Source organism: Ambystoma mexicanum, chromosome 10 (genome assembly GCF_040938575.1).
Source record: "Ambystoma mexicanum isolate Mex_15411 chromosome 10, UKY_AmexF1_1, whole genome shotgun sequence".
Taxonomy (NCBI): Eukaryota; Metazoa; Chordata; class Amphibia; order Caudata; family Ambystomatidae; genus Ambystoma; species Ambystoma mexicanum.
This window is the reverse complement of record NC_090932.1, coordinates 609041426-609068027: the sequence shown is the minus strand read 5'-3', so window position 1 is coordinate 609068027 and position 26602 is coordinate 609041426. Positions and strand designations below refer to the sequence as shown.

General features: G+C 43.1%; 1 protein-coding gene across 5 annotated transcripts in view; it reads left to right on the top strand.

Annotated features, from left to right (window-relative positions):
* Positions 1-26602, top strand: part of DOCK10 (dedicator of cytokinesis 10) — a 2208289-nt gene that overhangs the window by 1684247 nt on the left and 497440 nt on the right. For all 5 annotated transcript variants that reach the window (XM_069618176.1, XM_069618179.1, XM_069618177.1 and 2 more), the window contains exon 44: positions 13506-13616. In XM_069618176.1, the coding sequence (XP_069474277.1) occupies positions 13506-13616 (111 nt within the window). The remainder of the gene's footprint in view (positions 1-13505; positions 13617-26602) is intronic.

Genomic DNA, 26602 nt, shown 5'->3' with positions numbered 1-26602 from the left:
ATACATGCTATTGACAGCCAAGATATCTTATTTCAAAGCCACCGAACTTACATTTAAACTGTACAACTTTTACATTTCTGAGCTGTCCGGTTACATAATTAACAGTCTTAAAAGTGTATTCATCAAATAGTATTCTGAGCCAAATGGGGCTGCCTTTGTTCTTCAATTCGGACCGTTTTTTTCAAGCTACCACGAACTATCTGTGAGCCATATTGGCCATCAGGGTTTCCCGGTTTTATTGAATGTTTATTGCCACTTCCCCACTTCACAGGTTGGTGTCCCAGATCTATTGTCTCAGCCTGGAGCACAGACAAAAGTCTACTGGGCAGGGGATGTTTTATTGCTCTAGGCCCATTCAAAGTTTTCAAGGTGGCATTTAGCATGCCTGTGTCCTAGAAGTTTATGGTGGCTTCTTTTTGTGGGGGGAGGCCTCAATTTAGCGAGCAGAAAGACCTGTTTTGGAGCTTGCCAAATCCAGCCAATACATTTTAATTCCTTTATTTTCAGTTATTATGTTATGAATCAAAAACAAGCCTGTTGAATAAAACATCCCATACATGTTCCCCAACAAAACCCCCTTAATATTGCTAGGCAAGGACAAGTTTGTATTCAACATGGTATTTTTAAAACAGGCATTTTTTCTTTGGTGTGCAAAATCCCTTTTTGACATATGTGGTGAAAGCTGCTAGGCTTTCCCATTTAAATTCGGTTCTTCCAGCTGACTTCCCAATATTGTTTTGCAGCCATAGTCAGTTCCTTTTATACAGCAAATTGCTTGAAACAAAGATGCACTGAAATTGACATAGGCCCAGAGGGCTAGGATTTCTTTGAGGCATTGATTTTTTTGACATTTTGTGACTCAAATGTCAAACTTTTTTTGCGGCTGAAAGTGAAGTTTCTTTTGCTTTTTCAGATTTGGCTGGCACAACCTGTCATGCAGGGATCATGCTTTCTTCTGCTGAAGCAGAATGTGGATATGGATGGGCATGGCAGGGCCTTATGGATGAAAGCAATGTGATGTGGGATAGATGAAAATACAATCAGGGCGGCATCCTTTTCAGTGTAAAATATTCCCTTTTCAATGGGAACTTTTTGGAAGCAGCAGAGCAGCGTTGCTTTGATTTGCTTCTTTTGGGTGCACCCAAGAACACACTGGCACCTTTTTTTGGTATGTGCCCTGTTCCAAATTGCCCAATAGGTGTTTGGCAAGATGGTGCAGCCATCCTTTTGTCACTTCAAAACACAGTTTTGATTAAATGGTTCTCCAAGGAGCCAGCGCAGCCATTTTGCTGTGATTGCAGAAGTGCAGCTTGGTTATGGATGGGGATTCTGCTGAGTGGGTCAAAGTATCCCACAAATTCTCCCCCCAACTCTTCTGAAACTTTTTGTCGAGGGAGAATAGGGCAAAATGGGATTCATCAGTAGGGCAAAGTGGGATTCATCAGGTAGAAGTCCCTCTTCCATCAGGGAGCGGTATGCCATGATCCTCCCGCTGTCTCTCGATGGAGCATGGAACGACACCCACAGCTTTCCCTGAGGTCTTCCTGTGTGGTTTGAGCGACACCTCCATCTTATTCTTCCATCTCTCCTTTTCAGGACCCCAAGGAGGTCCTCCTTGGTCTATGAAGGGTGCAACCAGTATGAATCTATAGAAATAGATAAGAACTGGTTACTACATTTTCCCACTGACTGCCCTCAAGGAGGGTTGGCAGTAGTGGGACACACATGCATTGCAATAATGACAGTATTCAGACAACAAGACAAATGCTCACTCACAAGACACAGATAGCTATGGATTTAGCTAGAAGTTTTGGGAATCCCTTTCGTCCTGACAATGAAGAAAAATACTCCCTGTTAAATAATTATATCTATAAACCTATTGGTTCCCTTCTAGTTCTTCTTTGCTATTCTCCAGATGTCTCCTCTATTTGATTTTCTCTGGGCTCCTCAATTTGTTGCTACGTGTGCCTAGGGTGACAACTCTTTAGCTGATTAATATGGACCCATTTCTCTTCAGTCAGATCTCCTTTGGGGATGCGGATTCTATAGGCAATAGGTGAAATTTTATCTGCAATTTCAAAAGGTCTGCATCAGCTCAGTCAAAATTTCTGCTCTTTGGTCTGGTTCCTCTGGAAATTGTACAAGTAGACCCTGTCTCCTACTTGGTATTCCTTTTTGGTTGTTTTTAAGTCATATGAGTCTTCATCCCCTCTGCAGATCTTTCCAGATTCTGCAGAGCGTACGCAAAAGCATGTTGAAGGTGTTTTCTTAGATTCTCAACATACTCATGAGTTGTGAAGGCGTTTATCAGTGTCTGCTCTTGCGTTCTGTAGAGCAGATGCTGAGATAGCACAATCCTTCGTCAAGTCATAAACTCAAATGAAGACATCTTGGTCGCAGAAGAAGGTATAGATCTGATGGCCATCAGGACAAGTGGTAATCGGATGTCCCAACTTGGCCCACAATCTGCCTCAAACTTTTTTTAGAATGCTCACAATTGTTTTGTTGTATCTCTCGACTCCCTCACTAGAGGACAGTGGTATGCAATGTGAAGTTTCCTTTTTACCCCAAGTATCTCCCATATCTTTGTCATCACTTTGCTTGTGAAGTGGCTATCTCGGCCGGACTCAATACTTTGGGGTAGGCCAAAACACGAGAAGATGTGGGTGATCATCAGGGCAGCTGCTGTTTCTGCCTTGTAATTTGGGGCTGGGAGACTTTCCACCCATTTGATAAACAAGCATGTTACTGTTAGCATGTACTTGTGTCCCCTAGAGGAGCGAATCAAGGGCTCAATGAAATCTACTTGTAAATCTGACCAGTGTCATCCCCCTCTTCTGGAGGGGAGTTCTGTGTGTGAGTGAAGTTGGCTGAAATTGTGCACACACAATACCCCCCTTAAAGTACTGGTCGAGGTCCTGCCCCATGTGTGGCCAATATGTAACCTCTTGTAAGATTTCTAAAGTAGTGAGAAAACCCTGATGACCGGCTGTGGCTGCATCATGGGCATGACCAAGCATCAGGCTTCGGAATGAGGTAGGTACTACCCACTGGTCACAGCCAGAGATGGATCTCCTTACCAACAAACCATCTTGGATTCGGTGTCGTGATTAAATCAGCATCTGGGGTCTCCTTACTCCACTGGGCAGTTGAGAGTTCATTGTGAGCATTTGTCTGGGACCTAGTGATAGCAGTGACCTGGATTTCTCCCAACACGGACTCGATCTCAAGGAGATCCCTCTGGATGGCTTTGCTTTTGGGCAGCTTATCGGGTAGGTCGTTTCCAGTTTTGTCTGGCCCCTCTATTCTGGAATGACCCTTGATCTTCTTCCAATAGATGGTCATCCCACTTTAGGTGACCAGATCATCAATATTTTAGATTAGCTTGCCATGTTAAGCGGTTTGTTATTAGCACAAAGCATGCCTCTGGTTTTGCAATTAACCAGGTGCTCCACGAACCCGTTCCAGACATAATCGAAATCGGTGATTATGACCAGTTCGTGGAGTTGGTGTTGGGCTGCAGTAAGGATGGCCTGGTGAACTGCCATCAACTCTGCCATATGAATACTGCAGTGACCGATTTTGTACCCAGCGGAGTGTGGAATGCCACTTGAAACTGGAAAGATGGTTGATTTTCAGGAATGGAGAGGAGTTCCCATTACCAGTTTGTTGTCCTACAGCAAATACTGTCATGTCAGGTATTTGAATGTTCTGGAAATGAAACTCAATATGATCAGGTTTTTGTTCAACCATGTGGCATGTGCCATTTAAACTAACATGGTTGACACTCTGTTTTAATTTTATTGGCCTGTTAGTCTGAGTCCAGAGGACCTTGTTCACACAGTCTATTAGGGGAGACAACCTGTGCAGGATGTCATTCCCTAGTTGACAGGGTGTTCCCTCTGGAGTCACGACTATGACCGGGGGTTTTACTTTGTGCCGCCCAATTTTTATTTCCAAATCCACAGTCCCCTCAACAGGAATTTAATTCCCATTGAAGTTCTTCAGTTGTCCAGGAAGAGGGGTGAGAAGGATCTGGTATATCTCCCCCTTTCCTGAATTACGCTGCTCAAAGGCCCTTTTTTACAGAAGAGTGACTTGGGATCCAGTGTCCACCAGTGCTGAAAATGTACATTGCCCTTGCACTTGGACCGGGCATAAAATCTACCCTCCTTCTCAAGTGGGCAAAGGTAATGTGCATTATGGGCAAGCTGGGTAGTCAATTTCTTTATTTTGGATTCTGACATGATGGCATTTGGGACTGTTTTCTGTGTCAGAGTCTTGGAATCTGTAATAAAAATGTGGCATCCTGAAATACTGGAGATTTTGGAATCCCCTGTTTCCCTTAGCTCTGCGCTGCCCCCGCTTACCGGGTGGCAGTCATTAGAAGCAATTTGTGGGGAGGATCCCTCCATTACTATTTTCTTTTCAGGATGACAATTCTGGGGTTCAGGGATGGGTGACCCTGAATCATTCCCCACACCCACCCAGTCTTCATTTAGGTCTCTTGGGACCATTTTTCTTTGGGAGGAATTCCCCCATCCCTGAAGGAGAAGATTTTTTCCCAGAATCTTTCCCTTCAAACTAGAGGACACTAACTTCCTCCACAAAATGGGCCTTTTTACTGTCTTTATTTCTCCTACCCACCCTCTGTTACCTGGATTGCAGATTTTCAGGGGCAAGAGATTTTGGTTCCGGTTCCTGGCTGCCCAGGGGCTTTTCACAAGTGAGGAAGGAAGCTTCCTCTAGGGCTTTACAGTCCCATTCCCCCGTGCCTCCTCCTCTGGAACCAGTGAGTTATCAGGGTTCTCTTCCTATCATTGTTCTGGGGTGCCAGACACTTGGTTTGTGGGGTTCTGAACTGCCATGTTCATCTGAGGGTTCCGTTGAGCCCTCAACATGCGACCCAGATCCTGGGTGAGGTTCTGGACCTGGCGCTCCAGTTGGGATACCCGTTCCGGCTGGTATGGGGGTCTCTGTTCAAACCTAGGTGGTTCACAGGAAGGGTAACTATCCCTTCTCCCGGAGTACCCTGGATATTGTGGATTTTGGCAACCCTCCACCCTTAGCCTCTCCTCTCCCGGATGAGGTAGTCTGAGCTCCTGAAAGTGAGGAAAGAAAGGAGGGTTGACCGGCAGGTTGGGGTTTTGGGGATACAGAGGAAAGAAACTTAACCCAGCATTTGGGGAATTACTGCCCTCTCGGGGGAATATAGGAGAGACGTTTCCCAGGGTAGTACTTGCCCGATTAGGACTGGGCTGGAGAGTCCATACATACCCTAAATAGGTTGGTCGCCCTTGTATCTGTGACTTATAAAATCAGGGGAGTTAGGGGTCCCATTGGTGGGATTTGCTCCCTGACCGCCACCTGTTTGTGATGGGCCTGAAGACCTTCTGGGTCTTTGCTGGTTTGGGATTGGTGCATTTTTAGGCTCCCCCATCTCTAGGTCCAAAATGGGGGCAACCTTCACCTCCGCCACCTTAGCAGCAGCAGGGGTGTTGGTTGGCTTGGAGTTTCTACCCACATTTCTATTTCCTGCAGCTATTTGGATTTCATAAATGTGGGTCCCCTGCTCTACCACCCAGTCCAGAGGTCTTCTATCATGGAAATCCCTCACCAGCTCGGTCATAATGTATTTTGGGAGGGCATTAAATTAGGTAGTGATAAACTCCTTGATATCCGTGCGCACCCTCCTGGTGGTTTGGGCAAAGGCGCGTTTTGATTCCTGCACAAACTCTCATGGGGCCAGATCTTCTCCACACTATAGATGCAGGCCGCTTTGTGAGCCTCTTGGGGGTTTCTATGGGTGGAGAAGTGCTTCAAGTTGACCGCCTTGTAGGGGGACCATCTTGAATGTTTTTGGTCTTCCAGTCCAGCAAAGAAGCTGGAGTATTCTGGAAAGAATGTCCATTTGGCATAATCCATACAGTTCTGGCTATCTTTTATGTGAAATGTGTCCATCATTTGTTCATATAGTTCCAAATGCTCCCAGCCAGAATATTTTGCGTTTTTATTGTAGAGTGTCATGGTAATCCTGATGGCCTTGATCTACCTAATGGGGTCTTTCACCAGAACGCTTTTTGGTTTATCTGCCTTCTTTCACCACGTCACCTGAGTCCATTCGCCCTCAGACTCAGAGGCGCTGCTATTTGAGGTCCCCTCATGATCATCTAGGCGCTCCCTGATTCTATGGGCTTGAGAGGGGCTCACAGAATGGTGGGGCCTAGTTTATTCTCCCCTGTGGCGCACAGGAGAGCAGTCTTCTGAATCCTACCTGCTTTCAGGGTTGGCAGAGCATCCCCCCCCACTGCCCTGATTAGGTGGAGGTCCTCGGATGCTCTTTTGAGGCCCCCTTTCCTGTTATTCCTGTGCAAATCAAACCACTGTTCCCTTTGGAGGTAGTGATTCTGCAGATCTAATTCCCCGATCTTCTCCTCATAGTAGGTTTGCTGGTCAGAGACATCAGCCTTTATATTTTTGTATCTGTACAGGGATGCCCGTCCATCAATTTCTGGGGGGCGCTGACCTGTCAGCTCCATTATGCTAGGTCTATTTAATCCTGATGACCTCATGGTTTCTGGCTCATGTGAACGGGTAGCCATGAAGTCAGCAGTACACACAGTGTTAAATGGGTTTGAGTCCCTTAGTACAGAGGTCATCATACTATGATCAGGGGTTGCCCTGTCCCTCTCTACCTGTTCAGGGTCCCTCCAATTTAGGTTGAATCTAGTATACTCTTTCTCCAACCTTCGCAGCCCCTACCTCTTGATAATAGGCAAATATCTGAGCCTTTTGCTTGGCGATCAGGGCTTTACTGGCCTCTATGACCCACTATTGAGCTGCCACTTGCTTGTGGAGCCCATATTTCTCCTCACTGAGGGCCTCATTATCTCTCTGGCTCAGGGTTTCCCAACTTATGCTGGCAGCACATTTTCTGTTGTAGGAGGTGAGCCTCCCTTTTCTGCACATTTAGAGCCTCTATGGCCTGCTCTAACTTGAGTTCCATTTGTCTCCTATGCCCCAATAATTTGTCATATTCTTCTTTTAGGCCAGTCGATCCCTGAATACCTCACTCCCTTCTCTCCAGATTGATTTTAAAATTACACATTTCCTGGTGGAGGGTCTCTTTCTCCTGATACAGAGCAGCCCTTTGTTCAGTCAGGTCATCCCTTTGTTGTGTTATGGCGCCTAATTGCTGGCGCTCTTCATCAAATTCTGATTGAGAGTGGAGGTCTCTCAAAATTAATTTATTAATTTCCTTTTTTTATCTGATTCTGTAAAGTGGCCATTTGCTCTATACTGGCATTATTGTATCTCACTTGTTCTAATTTCAGTTGACTCTCTTCCAACGAGTCAACCGTTCTTGGAACTCCATTCTTAAAGCATATAATTGGGCCTCTTGGTCTACATTATTCTGCTGTTGGATCGCAAACACCTCTTTTATTTTTTTAATTTAATTTCCAGATTCTGCCTCGTACTCTTGGCTCTTTTGCAAGTTTTGTTCCGCTAATTTTAGTTTGGTCTGGATTTTAGTTAAGGGTTCAGATTGATTTTGCGCAAGAGCTGTATTTTCCTCATGCTTTTCCCGCATCACTCCCATATGGAGATACAGGTAGGGCGTGATTCTGACAATTTTAATTTGCTCCTCTTTATTTTTCAGAGTCATGTACAACCCGCTCAAAGCTTGATGCAATAGACCACCATCCTGGCACTTGTCCATGTTTATGGCGTTGACCTGTTGTATCATTTCTTCTAGCCAGACTTTTTCATCTTGCTCTGCCCATTCCCATCTGACAAATAACTTTTGCAGAAGGTGCTCCCTGGCATTATTTATATGTACTGTGGTCATTTTTTAAAGTGTTCTTTCTTTATTAATTTATTTATGTAAGGGTAACATGTATTCTGTCGCTTTTTTTCTATTTTGCGGTTGATTTAGCTTTAATTTTATACACAGGCCTGGTACTTACAATATTTGTTTTGGGGAGGCGCTTCTACAGTGTAACACAGTGTTCCAACCATACAAAGTATCACTATCTTGGAGGTTAATCTGCTGTTGAACTGCCACAGGTGGCAACCAAAACCCAAACCCCGGCTGCGAGCCGCCAAGTTTGTTAAGGATTTCAATTGGGCGACACAGCCTAGTATGTAGCACACAATTGGAATGCTTTTGCTTTTATTATGCAAATTCAATTTGAGATGGCACACAACCTGTCGCACACCACTTTTTTCGAATACCCTGGGTCACAATGGACCATGAACCAGGCAGGTTGGTGAAAATGCAATATTTAATTATTTTTAAAATTCAAATAAAATCATACATCTTTTAATATTGAGCAGCAATCACCAATGGGGTGATAATTATAATGCAAATTGAAGAAATACACTTCATTAACCTTTTACAAGAACATACCTAAAACACAAATGAATAGGAACACTTTTTCTCTTTGGGTAGATAGCACTTGATTTGAGATTTCCCCATGCAATGCCCACCCAAACCCCTATGAATGGAATTGGGAATGGACAGAAAGAAGCAGCAGGGAGTCTAAACACTAGAAATCACAAAGCAAGTTCTCAACACAAGGCATACAGTTCACAAACAAGTTTAAAGTAAGAAGATGATGCAGCCGAATCACACGTTGGAAAGTTGCATTTTTTCTCAATTACTGTTTTAAATGACACAAATGTTTTTTCTGAAAAACAGGTGAAATACTCAGATTTGGAATATGGGTTTTGGGGTGTGGGACAGATGCACATCACAGGGACAATATAGAAGTGAAAGGAGGGTTGTCGCTGAATTTGGATGAGATTTCCAAGATAAAAAGAGGTTCGGTTTTGGTAAAATGAAGCTGTGAAAGAGAGAAAATCGGCTGGGAAAGAAAGACAAGTTTTTCTTAAACTAGATTATTAAGGCTAGATAGCACTGCCCATGAAACAGGTTAAGCCGGCCACATTAACCTTCTCTACGCCGCGTTTCTCTTAGCGTGGACATTATTGAAATTATTCAAAATATTGCTAAGAGTTACAAAATGGGGTGAATGAAAGAATGGCGCTACCATTAGGAAATCACAGACAAGATGCACAAAAATTTCGGACAGTACGACAAATTACCAAAGCATGGATAGGATGGTTTAGAGAGTGGAATAAAGACAAAAGAGTCTAGATGAGGTAGGCTATGTGTTCTATGGGATGGGAAATACTCACAGTCCACGCTTGAATTTGGGATTTCGGAACAATCAACCGGGTCTGGTCACCACACGACGGATGTCCCCTACAGCAAACATCTGGGCAATTCTGGTCACTGGATAGCAGTACAGCTGGATGTCATAAGTATATCGGACATGCAGCTAGCAGACAAGAAGCAGGTTGGGTCACAGTATGCTCCCCACAAAGGGTCCCACAGTTTTTCCCATTGGATGGTGTTTGTTTTAGATCAAGGCCTTGTTGAAGTAGGGTAGGCTTTGCTTTGGCCTTGCTGGAGTAGGGTTAGCTATACTTTGGCCTTGCAGTGTAATCTGGCAAGATCAATGTAGAAGATAAGGAATGCAGGCGCTGTAAATTCAGGAGAGATTCTGTCTAGAGTTAGAATTATATGGTAAGGCATGCTTAGGCTGAGTATGCCCCTAAACAACTGTATTGGTCAGGGGTGATTGTTACCGCGTTTGTGTCAGCTGATTGGACTTTTAGAAACCTGACATCAGCTTTATGATGTGGGTTTACTATGCATAGGATCATCCCACGGGTACTTTAGCTCATTCTTCACATAAATCACATATTTACTCAATTTTGGCATCTTTACAAATTAACAAGGCAGATTACATATTTCACGCTGAGCATGACAGTCCAACTCTACAGTTTATCAGACTTTTTTTGACCCTTCTACCGGCTTTTCACACTTTTTAGTGAGAAATATATTACTTTAAATTCTTTAACTTTAGGAGTGTGTACATGTTATCATAGGGCATATCTCTGTTAGTTTGTAACGTTCCATCATATGTCCATTCCCCATGATTCCATTTTCTGGCATTTGTGTCCCATACATGCTATTGATAGCCAAGATATCTTATTTGAAAACCACAGAAATTACATCATTAAAGCAAACTTTTACATTTCTGAGGTGACGAGTTACAAAATTAACACTCTTAAAATGTTATTCAACAAATAGTATTTTGAGGCAAATGGGGCTGCCTTTGTGGTTCAACTAGGACCGTTTTTTTCAAGCTACCATAAACTGTCAGTTCAGCCCAGATTGGCCATGGGGGTTTCCCAATTTTATTGAATGTTTATTGCCACTTCCCCCACTTCACAGGTTGGTGTCCCAGATCTATTGTCTGGAGCAGAGACAAACGTCTACTGGGTAAGGGATGTTTAGTGCTCTTGGCCCATTCAAAGTTTTCAAGGTGGCAATTAGCATGCCTGTGTCCTAGATGTTTATGGTGGCTTCTTTTTGTGGGGGAAGGTCTCAGTTTAGCCAGCAGGAAGACCTGTTCTGGAGCTTGCCAAATCCAGTCAATACTTTTTAATTCCTTTATTTTCTGTTATTTTGTTCTGAATCAAAAGCAAGCCTGTTGAATAAAACATCCCATACATGTTCCCCAGCAAAACCCCTTTTATATTGCTAGGCAAGGACATGTTTTTATTCACATGGTACTTTAAAAACAGGCATTTTTTTCTTTGGTTTGCAAAAGCCCATTTTGACACAGGTGGTGACAGCTGCTAGGATTTCCATTTTAAATTTGGTTCTTCCATCTGACTTCCCAATATTGTTTTGCAGCCATAGTCAGTTCCTTTTATACAGCAAATTGCTTGAAACAAAAATACATTGAAATTGACATAGGCCCAGAGGGCTAGGATTTCTTTGAGGCATTGATCTTTTTGACATTTTGTGACTCAAATGTCAAATGTGTTCTGCGACTGAAAGTTAATTTTCTTTTGCATTTTCAGGGATCATGCATTCTTCTGCTGAAGCACAATGTGGATATGGATGGGCATGGCAGGGTTTTATGGATAAAAGCAATATGATGTGGAATAGATGAAAATAGCATCAGGGCAGCATCCTTTTCAGTGTAAAATATTACCTTTTTAATTGGAACTTTTAGCAAGCAGCAGAGCAGCGCTGCTTTGATTGGCTTCTTTTGTGTGTACCCAAGAACACACTGGCACCTTTCTTGGTGTGCCCCCTGCCCCCTGTTCCAACTTGCCCAATAGATGCTTGGCAAGATGGTGCAGCCATCCTTTTGTCGCTGCAAAACACAGATTTGATGCAATGGTGCTCCAAGGAGCCAGCGCAGCCATTTTGCTATTGACTGCAGAAGCGCTGCTTGGTTATGGATGGGGATTCTGCTGAGTGGGTCAGCGTATCCCACATATGAACACTAGTGATTACTTGATTCTTTTCTTCCACTCTCACAGGATCCCTTGGTTTGTTCATTATTTTAATAGGATTTGATACAGTCATTTATTTCTTAAACAATAACATTTGCACATGGTTGCGAATACCTTGACATTGATGGGCAGTTAATTAAAACACAGTGGAATTTACTAAACAAACATGGACATTAATCATATCTATTTGGCATGTACCTGAATGCATATGCAAAAAGGTAGAGTGCATTATGGTCTGGTAAAAGGTAACATTTGAAGAATTGACATCCATGTGAAAATAATGTTTGTGGTGGAATTAAGGCATATCTTAATACATATGCTCCAATACAGGGTTGTTAAGAGACAGGGTGGAATGTCTTGATTGTCATCAGTATTTCTGCAGAGGTTGAAAGTTATCTGGAAGTCATCATCCTATTACTGGAAATAAACAGAGTGTGAATCAGTGATGGATGCCATGGGTAAACTATATGTGCTAAACAACAAGGTGGCAAAGCTGATAATTGGGAAACTCAGTAGGTATAAGCTTGGACGTCGGAAAAATAATTCCTTTATCTTCAAACTGGGTGCCAGTCCATCAATTTCCATACATCAATGGAGTCAGCTTACAAGGCGAGCATAATCCATCATGTCATAGATGAAAGACTAGCCCAATAAGGTGACATCTGATATGTTCTGATCCTGTGCCTTTTAGGCAGGCTAAACCCTGTCTTGTGATCATGAAGCAAACCAAGCAGATACTTTTCCTTGCTATGCGTTTGATTGCCAACTCCTCCAATATCATAGCTATTGAAGGGAGATTAAAAATCAGGGAGGTCAGGATTTGTTGTGCTTTTGTTCGATTACTTGAGTAAGGTGATACTAGTTGCTTTTTTCTATAAGGCGAGCAGTCACTTCCATCTTGGAGGATTAGTTGTCAAATTTAGCTAATGTCCCAAAGTTCCCTTTAATTCTGGTAGTGGAGCTAGAGAGACATTGTTCTAATCGGGCTTTTGCAGCGTTGAGGACTTTTATTAGGCCTTTAGTGGGAATTCGGTTGAATGCACACAATGTAGAGTTAGCCACTGTCCTTAATGGAAGGTGTTGTGGTGCTAATCTGTGTTTTTTATGCTGCCCTATATAGTTTTCATTTTCTCTTGGAGTAAGGTTGCTAATTTGACTGCCACGTTTCCGGGTTTGGAGTAGAGACATTGGTGGTTTCTCTTTTATTGTTATGGTATTTATTGAGCACAGACCTAGTTTCGAGAAGCAACAGAGAACTTTACATAGGTTTACAACAATACAGATACACAACAGAAGACTTTACAGAGGTATACAACAGTATACAACAGTACAGATGCATAACAGAGAACTTTTCAGAGGTAACAACAGAATAGATATTACAGTGGGGGTAGGTAACAGTGGGGCACAGATGAGGGGTAGAGCTGTTACAGGGTGGTGGGGAGGAGAGGGGTGGATGGTGTCTAATGAGGCAGGTGGTGTTGGGGCCTTGGTGGTTTTTGAGTTATTTTCTGAATTGTAGGAGTGAGTCTGATGCTGACAGGGCATTGGCTCCATAGTCTTCGGGCGTAGGCAGAGAAGGCTTCCTGTCTGTTCCTTTCCTCTTTGCAGCAGTGGATTTCAATTCTGCACGTTACCTGACTTCTAGTGGTGCACTGTCTGACAGAGATGCTGAGTTTCTGCGCATGGCAAATGGGTGACTTTCTTGAAGTGCTTTTTAAATCTTTGTATTTACCATGCAGTAATTCTACCGGTGGTAAATCCATCAAAGATCCCCATGGAGTTCTATGGGCTCCAAAAATAGGAAATTACACCATTCTGCCACCACTTGTGATACCGAACTAAACCCACCGGACCAAGTGGTGGTAACGGTAACCAATTATTGTGGTAATTCGGCATATTTACCACTGAATTACGACCAAACCCGGAATGAGGCCCCATTAATTTCAAATAATATAAGAACAAAGTATGAATATTTTTGGTGTAATCTACATTAACACTGGGTCATCGCTTTTAGACATGGATTTTAAAAGAGAGAACTCGATTGTTTTAACATAAAACACTGTGCCTGTGCCATTTTACAAAGAGAGCAACTTAATTTTCTCACATTTCCATTAATATTTCAGCTCATCAAAGCAGTAAGTCAATTGATAGCAGATGCAGGTATTGGAGGATCGAGGTTTCAACATTCGCTTGCCATTATAAATAACTTTGCCAATGGAGACAAACAAATGAAGGTAAGGACTGTACGCTGCGTCTACATTGAGTGAAAAAAGCTCACCCTGTCATGGTTTCCTCCAAACATGTCTCTAAATACGGAAATATTGTCCTTTTAAATTGAATAAATACAGTCCTGTTAATTGAACGCCTCAAAATCGGTCATAGTTCTCGGTATCTATGCAAATAAACAGTTTGGTCCATGGTCGGCACAACCAGGGCCATCTTACGCATTTTTGGGGCCCTGGGCATGGGCATATTTGGGGCAACCCTCCACCAAACCAAAGGAATTAAGTGATCAAGATTATCTGGTGGGACCCCCGACAGTGAGCATAACCCATAGGTTGATATGCTGACTTGCAGCATTCAAAATAAGTGTGTTTAGATCCCCTTACCCTCTTCATTCTTGCTCTTATCATATAGATGAACAAGTAGCATTTGAAGGCCAACATTAGCAATCTACAAAGAGATTACTTCTCTTCTAGTATAGAAACAGGATACTTTTTATCTTTAGAATCCGAGAAGGTATGCAGCGCGTAGTATTAATGCAGGACTGTATGTAAATGGTACATGTAACCCAGAAAAGGCAGCAAACTCACAATCAGCTGTCTCAGAGAATGCAAAAGTGTTCAAGCGTGGATAGAGTAGCAGATTAAAAGCTACCAGGAAGGTGTCTCTATGCAGACAGACTGAGATTAGAAGTGGGACATGGTTTTCAAATAGTGTTGTCATAAGAGATCGAGGGAACAAGCAGGGATGTAATTTCACCAAAATGCCAGGGGTAGCGGAAGTGACATCATACGTCCCTTGAACGCTGATGACATCACAGGAAGTGATGTCATTTGGCCCCGCGCCAAAGTGATATCACGGGAACCGATGGAACACAACCTTTCACCCCTTGGCAAAACAGGAAGTGGTATCACATAGCATTGTTCCTAAGTACTGTAGGGTATTTTGTATAGATTTGGGGCCTAGCGGTATTTTCTTACCGCCAAAATGAAAATAATTCAGTAATAATCACTCAGATTAGATTTGGTATATAGTACTACAGTATACATACATTATTTCAGCACACAGATACATTTAGTGGTATACATTATGTTGGTATGCGTTATTGGTGGTATTTCTGGTGAGCATAATTCCTTTGTTTTATATGTGGCCCCAATATCCAGAACCCCTTATTTTTGCTTAGTTTGTTTGTGTGATCACTAGAGAGGCCTCAGGCTTACATTTCAGGAACACCACATTTTCAATTGGGGTGCCACCATGGGCTGTCCTCACTGACTTATCTACAGCAGCGAGCTAACATGCGGTATTTATCACCAATTTATCTACATCGGTGAACTATGTCCAGGGCCTCTCTTTCTACTGACTCATGTACCTCCAGCAGCAGTCTATTTCATTATATTATTATTATGTTCTGTTCAGAAAACATACACTTATATACTGAATGGAATCATGCACACAGCTACCGCTAAGTCTTATTTTTAGTTAGCTTAAAAATGACAATTGCACTGTCTAAACCTCTCCCCATATTATCAGTACTGTAATGTTAGATGCACAAATAAAAGAGAAAAATAAAACACACTATCTGTCTGCTTTCAAATATTTTTTGTGTATTATAAAAATTGCATTTCAACACGATCTTACTCTTTTTACAGAAATAAATGGAAATTGCACAGTAACAACCTTATCTGTAACAAAATGAGAAGAGAGCGGCGAGAACATATTCAATTCGCAACATTAAACATGTTGATAAAACACTGGAGTTCCCTCTTCCACGCTGACTAAATAGTTTCGCACACATACACACTGCCCCCACACTCTGTAATATAATTACCAGGCCTGTTCAGCATGTGAAATTCTGGAAGTGGTTCAATGAATTCTTCTTAAATCACCCCAGCAAGGACGAGCATCTGCCGTCACTCAAACCGGGGCTTATTGACTGGAATTCCCAGTCTCTGCAGCAGTGCACTGGGATCTGTTTTTTCAATCAGGAAAATCCCCAGCCACCAGCCAGGTCTTTCTCCCAGCTGTGTAAAATGTCTTCCCCTCTCTTCTTCCCCGAGATTCATTAGCAAAGCTCTGTTACAGCCTGCCAAACAAGTTCAACCAATGAAATTCCATCATGTCCTACCCTCCTTCTCTTTAACAATGGCTTGGCTCATACAGTTGCAACTGTAACCAAACTGATTTCCTGCTTATTCGAGTCTTTGCTTCCTGCAAATACTGTGGAAAGAGCGCAGATAGAAGCAAAGAAAAAAAATCTGGATGTGTGTTTAAAATGACTTTCAGAGCCTGTCATTTTCCAACTCATTTTGCACTGGAGAACACATTATACTGTTAATGAGTTAGAATCGTTAGTATTGTTAATGAGGTTAGTTCATTAATCCTCAAATGCGTCTCCTGCAAAAGAGGAATTTCAGGTGAGAAAAAAATATACGCTTTTAACTGTGAAAAAAAAATTATTTGCATTTTAGATGTAGAAATCGTTTTTGACTGAATAGCCTGTTTTCATTTACATGTCCATTTCACACTGGCAACACATGCCTTGCTGTACTGCATTATAGCAATGCACCAAACCCATGCAGTGGTGCTGTGCAGAAAGAAAAGGGGATTTCCAACCAGCATTGGCTATTTATATAGACCAAAAACATTACATGGCAATGGCAATCCAGAACTGAATCGCTTTGGGCTCAATTGCCAAAAGTATTTTCCAAAGTACATTTTCAAAAATTGCACTTAAGTTGCAATTTCAATTGTAGCCAGTAGTGATGGAGATTCAGAATTCTATTAATATGCTATAATTCTGTTCATTTAATTTTACAGCAGTAAGAAGTGAAAACTAAAATAATTTGTGAAACCATCCCTTCCCAATTACAGGTCCCATAGGTTTATGTCCAAATCTAGTGATCACTGATAGTCAAACAATCCCTATGCATCTGAACCCTTTGGGCATAATGCTCTTTTCTGCAACTACTCTTCATTTGGCAACTACGCCAACCTGACCACCAATCTCGGGAAGAACAGGAGTAGAGCTACCACAGTCATGAGGCATCATGTTGCCACCATCCAAAGGCTCCTAAAATTAGAAGAACTGTTGACCTAAGTAGCCATCCATGGGAGTGCCTAGGAAGCAACAAAAATGGAGGGATACCAGAGCGACATCATTCTCGCCTCCACACCATTGATAGAATCTTGACTCTACTTCACTTCTACTAGGAGAAATCGCCTATTCTCTGGTTTGGCAAGGAGGTATCATATTAAGTAAATTCAAAGCCATCCAGTGACCACATTAGAGGTATGAACAATTGGTTTGCAATACAAAGTATGAAAATCATCTTCTCGAGACCAATCCACAGCTCTGAGAATGTCATTGAGCATGGCTCCTGTACAAAAAGCTTTAGACAGCATGGCATACCTAGCTGAATGTGCCTCAAAAGTGGAGACATCCACTCCCGCCAAAGGTGTAACCCAATGTATCTGCCTAGTGTGAGTAAGGGAAAATGGGAAGATGGGATTTCTGATAGGAAAGGTACAATTTATCCCCAGACATTCTCAAGACATTTGTTGAAGCTATCATAAACCTTCAATTGTTGTGGTACGCAAAAAGAAGGCATTTTTGTTAAGGCAGGAAATTCAGTGAGTATAAATGAGACGTGGCCACGCAGTAACCCTCAAACAGGCAGCCGAAGAGGTGAAATACTGCCCCAACAGCTCCATAGCCATAACATCAGACATTCTATGATAAAGATACCAAACACATCAATATCAAACGTTTAGCAGACAACTCCTGCAGAGAGAGCATCTCATTGCCAAGCTATCTTCTAAACATTAACAGAACAAAGTTGACATCCCATAGACTGGAGTACCTAAGTCAGAGAGGGATGACTACCCTAACCTCACTGAGCAAATGGCAAATCAAGGGATGATCCCCAACTGGCCAAGCTTCCACTAGCTGATGAAAACAATGCTGATATATAGAGAGAGATTCATTTTACAATAAGCTTGAGATGAAGATAGCAAAGCAAGAACTTCTACCATCTTTGAAGCATCTGCCTGCACACGTACCAAATCTCTTTCACCACACCAGTGAACCCATGCACCCCAAACAGCCATATTAACCACTCATATACTGGGAGACCAGGTCCTGCTTATAATTGATGAAGCTTTTGGTCAAATGTCTGTTAAGTCACCTACGTCTCTATGAATCACCATGCCATCAGATAAAGGGTACCTACGAGAACCAAAGTATGGGGGTGACCCTTATCATATAAAAGCAGGTCCATGAAGACAAGAAACAGAACCGTAAAACCCAGGAAATCTAATGTACCTCTGGAAGTCATGTCTCTTCTGCTCATCAAGAGTTGGGCAGACCCACATTTGGTCCCCTGTTTCCGGACATGTCGCAGCATTCCGGCAATCATGACAAAGGGTGGAACGGCGTAATGAATCCCCGGACCCCAAATTTGAAAAAGCGGCATCAAATATGCCCTCCAGCTGAGCTGAAACAAGAACAGTAAACTGGAGTAGCGTTCCCCAGCAGGTAAGCCATCTGGACTTTGATATACAAGTTTAGGCATAAATCTCAAAAGGACACTGCCAGATCTGAAAAACCTCAAAAATGTGTTCCCCCAGTTGGTTGATGTAGCAAACTGCAAACATGTTATCTATGAGAAGGCCCATATTGTATCATTCTTAGGGATGCGTAAGCGATGATCTAGGTATGAATTGTGCAGGGTGGGTTCGACTATCTGAAATTATGCATATGATCATATCTCAAGCCTCCCATAAAATACTTAAAGCAAACCTTGATATTTGGGCTCCATTGCTCATAAATGCCTTTAACAACTTCTGGCACAGTAGTTACATCACAGTGAGTTGGTGTGTAGCCTTGTTAGTCAACATTTCTAAGAAGGGGGATGTGAACTCACCTAAATTATGTTGGACTATCACCATTATTGATGCCGCCTCAAAACTCTTTGGGCGATTGATACACTCAAGATTGGTTGCATGGGTCCACAATGACAGCATTCTGGATGGTACAAAGAGGGGAGTCAGGGAGGCGATTGGTACTCTGGAGCAGGTGGCCTATTTATGTATACTGGTAGCAAAATATTTGTTTACAGCACTGCAGTCTACATGCTTTCATGGATCTCTCTTCAGCCTTTGACATGGCAAATCATTCAAGGATTTGGGAGATCTTGTGGGCCATGAAGATACCTGGTCACATGTTAAAAATCTTGACAAGCATTTTAGTGTACCATTTGCAGGAGGTTGGGGGGGGTTCAGTTCCGATGACACAGTCCTGCTATTGAGAACCCCATGATGCTCCAGGGCATAATCAACACATATGGAGAATTTATGAAGAAGACAGATCTTCCCATGAACATTTCAAAATCTAACTGCCTGGTTATTGGTGGGAGGAGAGGACACCCTTATTCATTTAATCTAAAAAATGAGGCTAGAGCAAGTAAAACAACACACACATGTGTGGTTTGTTTTCCCAGATAAGCTTAAAGCCTCAACCCATATATGCAAACACGCCATGGCTATGGCAAGGACCAATCCGGCTTTCATTAATTCTTTGAATTATTTGGGAGGGCATTCATTTGATTCCATGCTGCATTATCATGCCAGGTCAAGAGTGATGTCCTCTATGGCTCACAGGTTTGGGGGTCTGAACAATATGATGAGATAAAAGTGGTTGAAAACAAATGTTTCAGTCAACTTGGTCGCAAGCTTCGATAGCCTATGTTGCCGGCCATATCGAATTAAGCCAGAGCTAAATCCTGAATGATGCTAATACTAGGCTAGCCCATCTATGGTGCTGTAGATTAACCTGCATTCAATATTTTCTTGAAGGATGTTAATGGACCTCTGTATCAGGAAACTCTCTAGAAGACTTAGTTATGTCCGTTATGCTTTGCTGTGGGTGCAGTGTTCCACAATTTTTCACAGCCAGAACTGATTATGGGCAGTCATAGGAAAATCATTTGTGTGCTTCTACATAATAAAAATCAAGTCAAAAGGGAAGTTGGAAAATTGATGAAGGAAAAAGGAACAGTCACACTTAACCATTAGTGCCTATGCGCAGACAGAAGATTGTCTAGAATAGATCTCGGAAGCTTCTGCGATGTCTTGGCTGATACGCTTCAGATTTGAGGCTCTACCTTTCAGTGTAACCTTGTCTCTGTGGGAAAAAACAAAAGAACCAGCACCAATCTGCCTCTTTTCCCCAGAGTAGGGACAAACAGAGATACATTTATTTTACTTTTATGGCAAGAATTTGAGCCAATTCATCTATGACACTGCTTCCACTCCTCAGGTCACGAGGATTTCGGTTTTGCCACATGGGACTCTCACATCTTCAATTAATCCCAGACCCAGCTGTCATGTGTGCACACTAGATTGCTTTTTAAAATTGACACTGATGGTATGAGTTAGGAGGTTTGGCAAATACAATTGATTATGTTTTGTTCAATTGATGACCACCACACTGGACCTCTTCATCCTCTGTGAAACCATGTCATGGGATATTTCCTGCAATCTAAGGACAGCTCTATACATGGAAGAATCAATGGTTTTGTAAAGGGCATTTGGTTTCTTGTGATAGTGTCCATAGCACTAGACAGTGAGTCCAGGAATCACATAAAGTCCTGTTGTCAGTCGTCAGTCTCATAGTATTAGCAGCCACACAGCCCTCAGAGGACCCCAAGGGAATAAAGAAGACCAACAAAAACCCTCCAATTGTGCCAACTAAAGCTGGGTAAGCAGATCTTCTCGCACGTAGAAACCTCTCCGGTATTAAACGCGTTAAAAAGAATGATTTTAAATATAATTATAAATAAAGCCAGGGAAGCAGGTGGCACAGCTCCTTAGTCCCTGGTGCTCAAGGGAGAACTCAGGAAAATGTGATCACACTTATGGGTTCTTCTAACATGGAGACAGCTGCATGTGCTTGGAGAGCCGAACACGGGGAAGGCCAGCGAGACTGGAATGAAACAGATCCAAAGTAAAACATCACAAGGAGGATAGTCTTGTCCGCAAGGCCACCTTTAACCAAAATGGACACAACTCTACACTTGCCCATAGAATCCCCTGGTATGCAACCAGAGTAAATAGGAAACTAGTCAGAAACCTCTGCTGTATTGTGCAGCAATCCTCACATAACATACTGGTAAATGAAACTTAAATGAATGGTGCACCTCCTATAGCATAAGGAAAGATGACATGTTGGAGGAAGGACCATACCTTATGTGTCCTGATGCTTAGGGATTGGAAGGCTATCCGAGGTCACCTGAGAGGGACATAGATCCAGGCCTGAGGATCTAGATAAAGCAAAGAAAAAACCTTTGAGTGCCGTAGCTGCTGCTGTCTGGGCCCTGGGGTTGGTGGACATCGGCAAGGCACGGGATGTAACCTCCCCATGCATAAGGGCTGCCAATTGGGGAGGGTTTCGAATGAGATGGTGTCAAGCCCTTCACACCCTATCCATGCAGAAGTGAATGGTTTATTTCTTTTGTTGTCAATCAAAGCCAGAGCAAGTTAAGGGCAATTTCTATTTTGGAAGGACTGTTTCACTGTGCTGCGTGCTGCCTACCTGCAGCATATCTACATCTATTCTCAACGCGAGTGCACTAAGTGACAGCATCAAGGAGCCCCCATGTGCAGAGCTGCACCCTCGTGTGGGCAAGGCTACAGGCTCCAGGACAGAGGAGAGAGGACAGAGGACTACCGGATTGTTAAGTCCAGCCACTGTTCCCTTAAGAATTCGTAATCGTGAGGCTCCGCCCACAGGGAGCAGAGTTTAAGAGGACAAGTCCGTCGCCCTTGCGGCGTAAAGCCCAAGCAAGTTAAGTGCGATTTCTATTTTGCAAGGACTGTTTCACTGTTTGCTGCTTTGCTGGATGTTGGGTGTGCCACGAGACAGAGGCAAAGCGAGTTGTGATACTAGCAAAGGCAGCGGGACCCTACAGGCAGCGGCAAGGCGGAGAGCAGACTCGGGTCCCAGCCAAAACCGAGTCAGATGTGAGTCCCCCCTCCTCCCAGTGGGATTTGAGAGGAGGCGAATGACTGCGGCAGAGGCTCAATTAAAGGTAAAGATCAACTTTCCATTCTCACTCGTTATTATTGACATTTCAGTTGGCCACCAAGTACGGGAACATTCAGTTCAATTTAATTGGAGTGAGTATTGTGAGGGGTCTGGGACTTGCCTGACTTAAGACCAAAAGACGAAAGGGAGAGCACAAGCGCAGAGTGGGCAGTGTTGTGCAAGGAAATGGCGGCCTCGTGTGCATTATTTCCAGAAATTGAAATATGTAAAGAAACCACATCATATGAAAACTTGCTTCAAACCCCCCTAGAAGCCGTTGATGCTCAAATGCCAAAAGCTATGTCAACAGACACGGAGGACAAGGTTCACAAAAGGCAACCTATGGACACGGCACCGGAGGACGAGCAGTCGCTAGGGAACAAGGGTGGGAGTAGCCAGAATTTGCCTCAATGTAACAGATTATTTCACCCACCTCTCCAAAGGATCTGTCAATAATGGAAAAAGGTGGGTTGCTGCTATTATCACAATTGCCACATGAAGGGGCGGAGAGAGGCAGTCAAGTAGATGATCTGCCTCTAATGGACCCATTCATATTCGGATTGGCCCTGCATCATAACCAGAACGGACACCATTCCTACGCAACTGACAAAGGTTGTAAGCCAATGGGCATTACATCAACCTTAAGCGGTCACTCAGAAATCTTCTGTTATAATAAAAGCTCGAAGAACGCAAATGTGGTTGCGCTAGAAAAAGGCTCCACTGTTGTCTATTCTGCCTCACCTACGTCTAGGCCCCCATTGAAGGGTGTGAGGACTGGTTCCAACTCACTATCAAACAGCGCGGGGAAGTTCCCACATGAAAAGTTTCAATCACATAGAAATGGGGGGGATCTCTAGCAGGTCTGACACAGCAGAAATTCAACAACAGGCCCCATTTTCAAGAAAAATGCAATGTGGGCCAGCACCACTGTCGGATGAAGACCTTTTAATGGAGTTAGCAGTGGCACAGGTTGAAGAAAAATCTCTGGGAAACCCGGAAATTGATGCAAGAATGGTTTCAGCATTTGCAATCACAATGTCACCTTTTATGAAATTAATTGCAACACAGAATGAGCAATTACGGGTTCAGACAACGGTGATTGATATGATGCATTCGAAGTTAATCTTCGTGGAAGGCTTCATTACAGCCCTTCAGTCAAATCTGGACAAAAACACAGACCAAATCACGCAAATCTTAAAGATTATACTCGACCCAATTATCCATGAAAAAGAAAAACGGAGAGCTGACAGGTTAAGTTGCAACTCAATGTCAGTAGGAGCCCAATTGGACCTGACACAAACCGAGGATCCTATTCCACCCATTATACTGGCTTTACCTCCTCTTACTGCACCCACAGGGAGCAGTACACAGTCGCTAGAACAAAAGACGCAACAACATCTACCGAGAAACAGTCTGACAATATATCAAAACCGGTGATAGTGGGTTCGGACTCTAGCAAAGCAAAGGGAGGAAGGCCAACCTCACCGGCCATGAAACAGCTTGAAAGTTCAAGAAAAATGGAGTCAGACCTCCCTAACCTGCAAATCAAAACATACAAAATGTTCAGGGTTCCTAAATAAATTCCCAAGGAGGCCAACAACGCAGAGTTGGTACTCAACAAAAAGGGGTCAAGTACCTAATCGAAGAAACAAATGACTTCTTTGGAAAATAACAACCCAGAAAGTAAACTAACCCAAAATCTGGCTAAAAAAGTGCAAGCCGGAAGTGCAAAGAAAGCAATTTTGGCCTACCAAGAAACAAGCAAAAACCTGGAAATCGAGATGTTGTCGTAAGGCAAATGTCGAATCAGAGGGGCATGTTAACCCATACAGGGATTGACTTAGAAATACTGACAGAAGAGGAATCGGAGTGCGATGTGTCCAATAACGACACAGAAAACGACTTGATGAATCTGTCCATTTATTCGGAGGACACAGACTCAAGGGGGTCTGAGTGAAATAAATACCACCACGAGGAGTCAAGCGGACCATCCCCCAAGGCCCACGATGTCCCTCGTGGCTATGAAAAGGCTGTAAACAATGCACCAGACCCAAATGCGGAGACTGACCCAAGTGGGTCGAAGGCATCTACTAGTACTCTTCCTTCTTGGAAAAAGAGAACTAAGGTTCTAAGTGGAGATCGAGGGTACATCAAAACGAGGAAACTTCTGATGAATCGTCAGATTCAGATGAGCAAAACTCTTCACTAAATCTAGAGCAAGACTTTATGACGATGGAACAAAGAAGAAATGTTACCGAACAGAGGAAAACAGTAGAGTTGGAGGCGAAACGCACAGACAAGATGCCAAGGAGCGCACCCTTAGGGGCCCCAAGAAGAACTGTCATATGGGCAGAAACCAGCAAAGGGGCAGGAGTAGACCCAGGAGACAAACAAGTAAACTCACAGAAACTCAATAACGTCCCACAAAATGGGAAGTTCAAATTATTCCTAGAAAGAACTTTAGGATTCGCAGACAACCTTGTGATGAATAGAACTAATGTAATGAGGCTGCTGTGATGTGTTCCAACTTTGGATGAAGTCAGTTTGAGGGATATTGACCTAATTGAATTCCCTAGTGAAACATGCTCTGACAGCGTGATTCTTCATATGGTATCTCAGAACATCAAGAATCTCCTTATGAAAGAAGGAACCAAATTGAATGCACATGGGTTCATCTTAAAAGACATGGAAAATCAAGTAAAGAGCATGAGTGAAACCGCTTTTTGGGTACAGGGGAAATGTGGAAAGGGGTCCTCCCAAGAAAATCCAGACATCCTTAATACCCAAGGATGCAGTTACAAAGAGGGTATAGAAGACTTCAAAATTGGCATCTACAAATCTACAAAGGCAAAAGGGCTGGTCGTCCTGAAGAAAAGTGAAGAACAGGGGGTAGTTAGTTGTGAAGACTTGAGTTGGCTAGCATAAACGCTGGCAGGTAGATCATAATATCAACATAAGAGTAATTTAGACTCCTTCAGTCGCAGGGGGATTTGTGCACTCATTCGGTAAAAGTAAGATAAACTTGACAAAATACGAGCAACACAGAAAGTCAGAAGGGGTCTCGACTTCGAAAGGGACATCTACATGGCAAACGGTTACTTGCATGGAGATCAACCCGCGGCTGCAACTTGGAAATAGGGGGGACAATCATGTACAATCGACTTCATCTTTGCCACAGACAATTTTCTATCAAAGTTCACCTCTCTACAAGTGATACCTACGGAGTCGAGGGACCACAATCTCCTTGAGCTTCAGTGCGTAGACTGGGCCACCGCAAATCCATCAACGGGTTACCATCAACAAAGCCACCACTATGAGGTCACCCTGGGAGGAAACTGCTTACGCATCAACAGAAAAGATTTGATGTCTATAACATCTTCCTTGGCGGCTCTAAGTTCTGACTCACCATGCTCCAGAGGGGGCATATTGATATACCCAGAGTTCCTACTGTCTTTCAGAGAAAAGGCCCAGAAGTTTAAGAGGCCTGCTTGTACACCAAAGTACGTTTACGTTGAGAAAATCGTGGAAAAGAAGAGAGTGGTAAAAAGCTTTGGGAGATTAATGAAAAAAACATAAAACAACCAAAACCTAACCTTATTCAAAAAAGCCAAAAACAACTTTAAGGACTGGCTATCTCAGCACAAACACCAAGTCAGAATGCTGAAGCTTGCTATCAAGAAAGATACATCGGGTGTGTGGAAGTTAATAAATGACCTAACCACCCCGGAGGATTTGAAAATAAATAATTCAGTGTCTTCGCAGGTATGGGAGGCACATTTTAAAAGTTTATATGAGTCCAAAGGGGGTGACCAAATTGGGACACATATTTCCTCAGAAGTTCCTTGGGACTTTAAATTTGATAGCAACTAGACAATTGGCCTCATATAAAAAATGTGAATGTTTAGAGGGCAGCGGGGCCGGACGGCCTGACAAACAAAATCCTGAAAAAAGATCCTATGAGATGGGCGATGTTTATGGTCAAACTGTTTGAGACTGTTACAAAGGTGAAAAAGATTCCAACATCCTGGACTAAGTCAATAGTGGTTCCCATCTTCAAGAGAGGTGATAGGTCTAATCCTTTTAATTATAAGCCTATCACCCTTATAGATGTGGTGGGCAAGATATTTGCAGCAATCATCTTGAGGCACCTGAATTAATGGAGTCTGATGTCTCACCACCAGGACCAGTGGAAGGTGGGTTTCCAAAGGGGGATAGGCAATGCCCTAAACGTCTTCATCATCAATGTGCTTAAGTGTATGGTCAAACACAAACAGATATGGACCATGTACATTGCCTCGATTGACCTGGAACAGGCCTTCGATTCAGTGGACCAGAGAATCCTGTGGGCCAAATTAAAGAAGTGGGGGTGCCCCCAGGCCTTAAGAGAACCCATGGAAGCCATGCATAGTGGTACCACATTAAAAATCAGATTGGTCAGAATGGGCACACTGGCTAATGAAATTTCCTCAGAAAACAGATTGAAGCAGGGCTGTTGCTTGGCACCAGCAGTCTTCTGTTTATTTATATCAGACATGGCAGAGGCCATTCAGTGGGACACTTACTGTTTGCAGATGATCTGCTCCTGTTGGACCAAACAGAAACTGGGCTGCAGAGACAGCTGGTAGACCTGTCCCAATACATTCAAAACAACGCTCTCAGAATCAACGCAAAATAAATCTAAAATCTTGATCTTAGGGGTCAATGTTAGGGAAAGCAACGGAAAAAATTCAAATAGCTACTGGATGGGGAGCAAATACCAGTTGTCACATCGATGGTGTACCTTGGGATAACCCTGAACGACAGCATGAATGATGCTCCCGGAATTAACCACTTGAGAAGTAAAGCTAAAAACCTGGCATCCCCAGCTCTGCTGATTAAAAGGCGCTACTGTAAATTCTCTATGGTGCCACT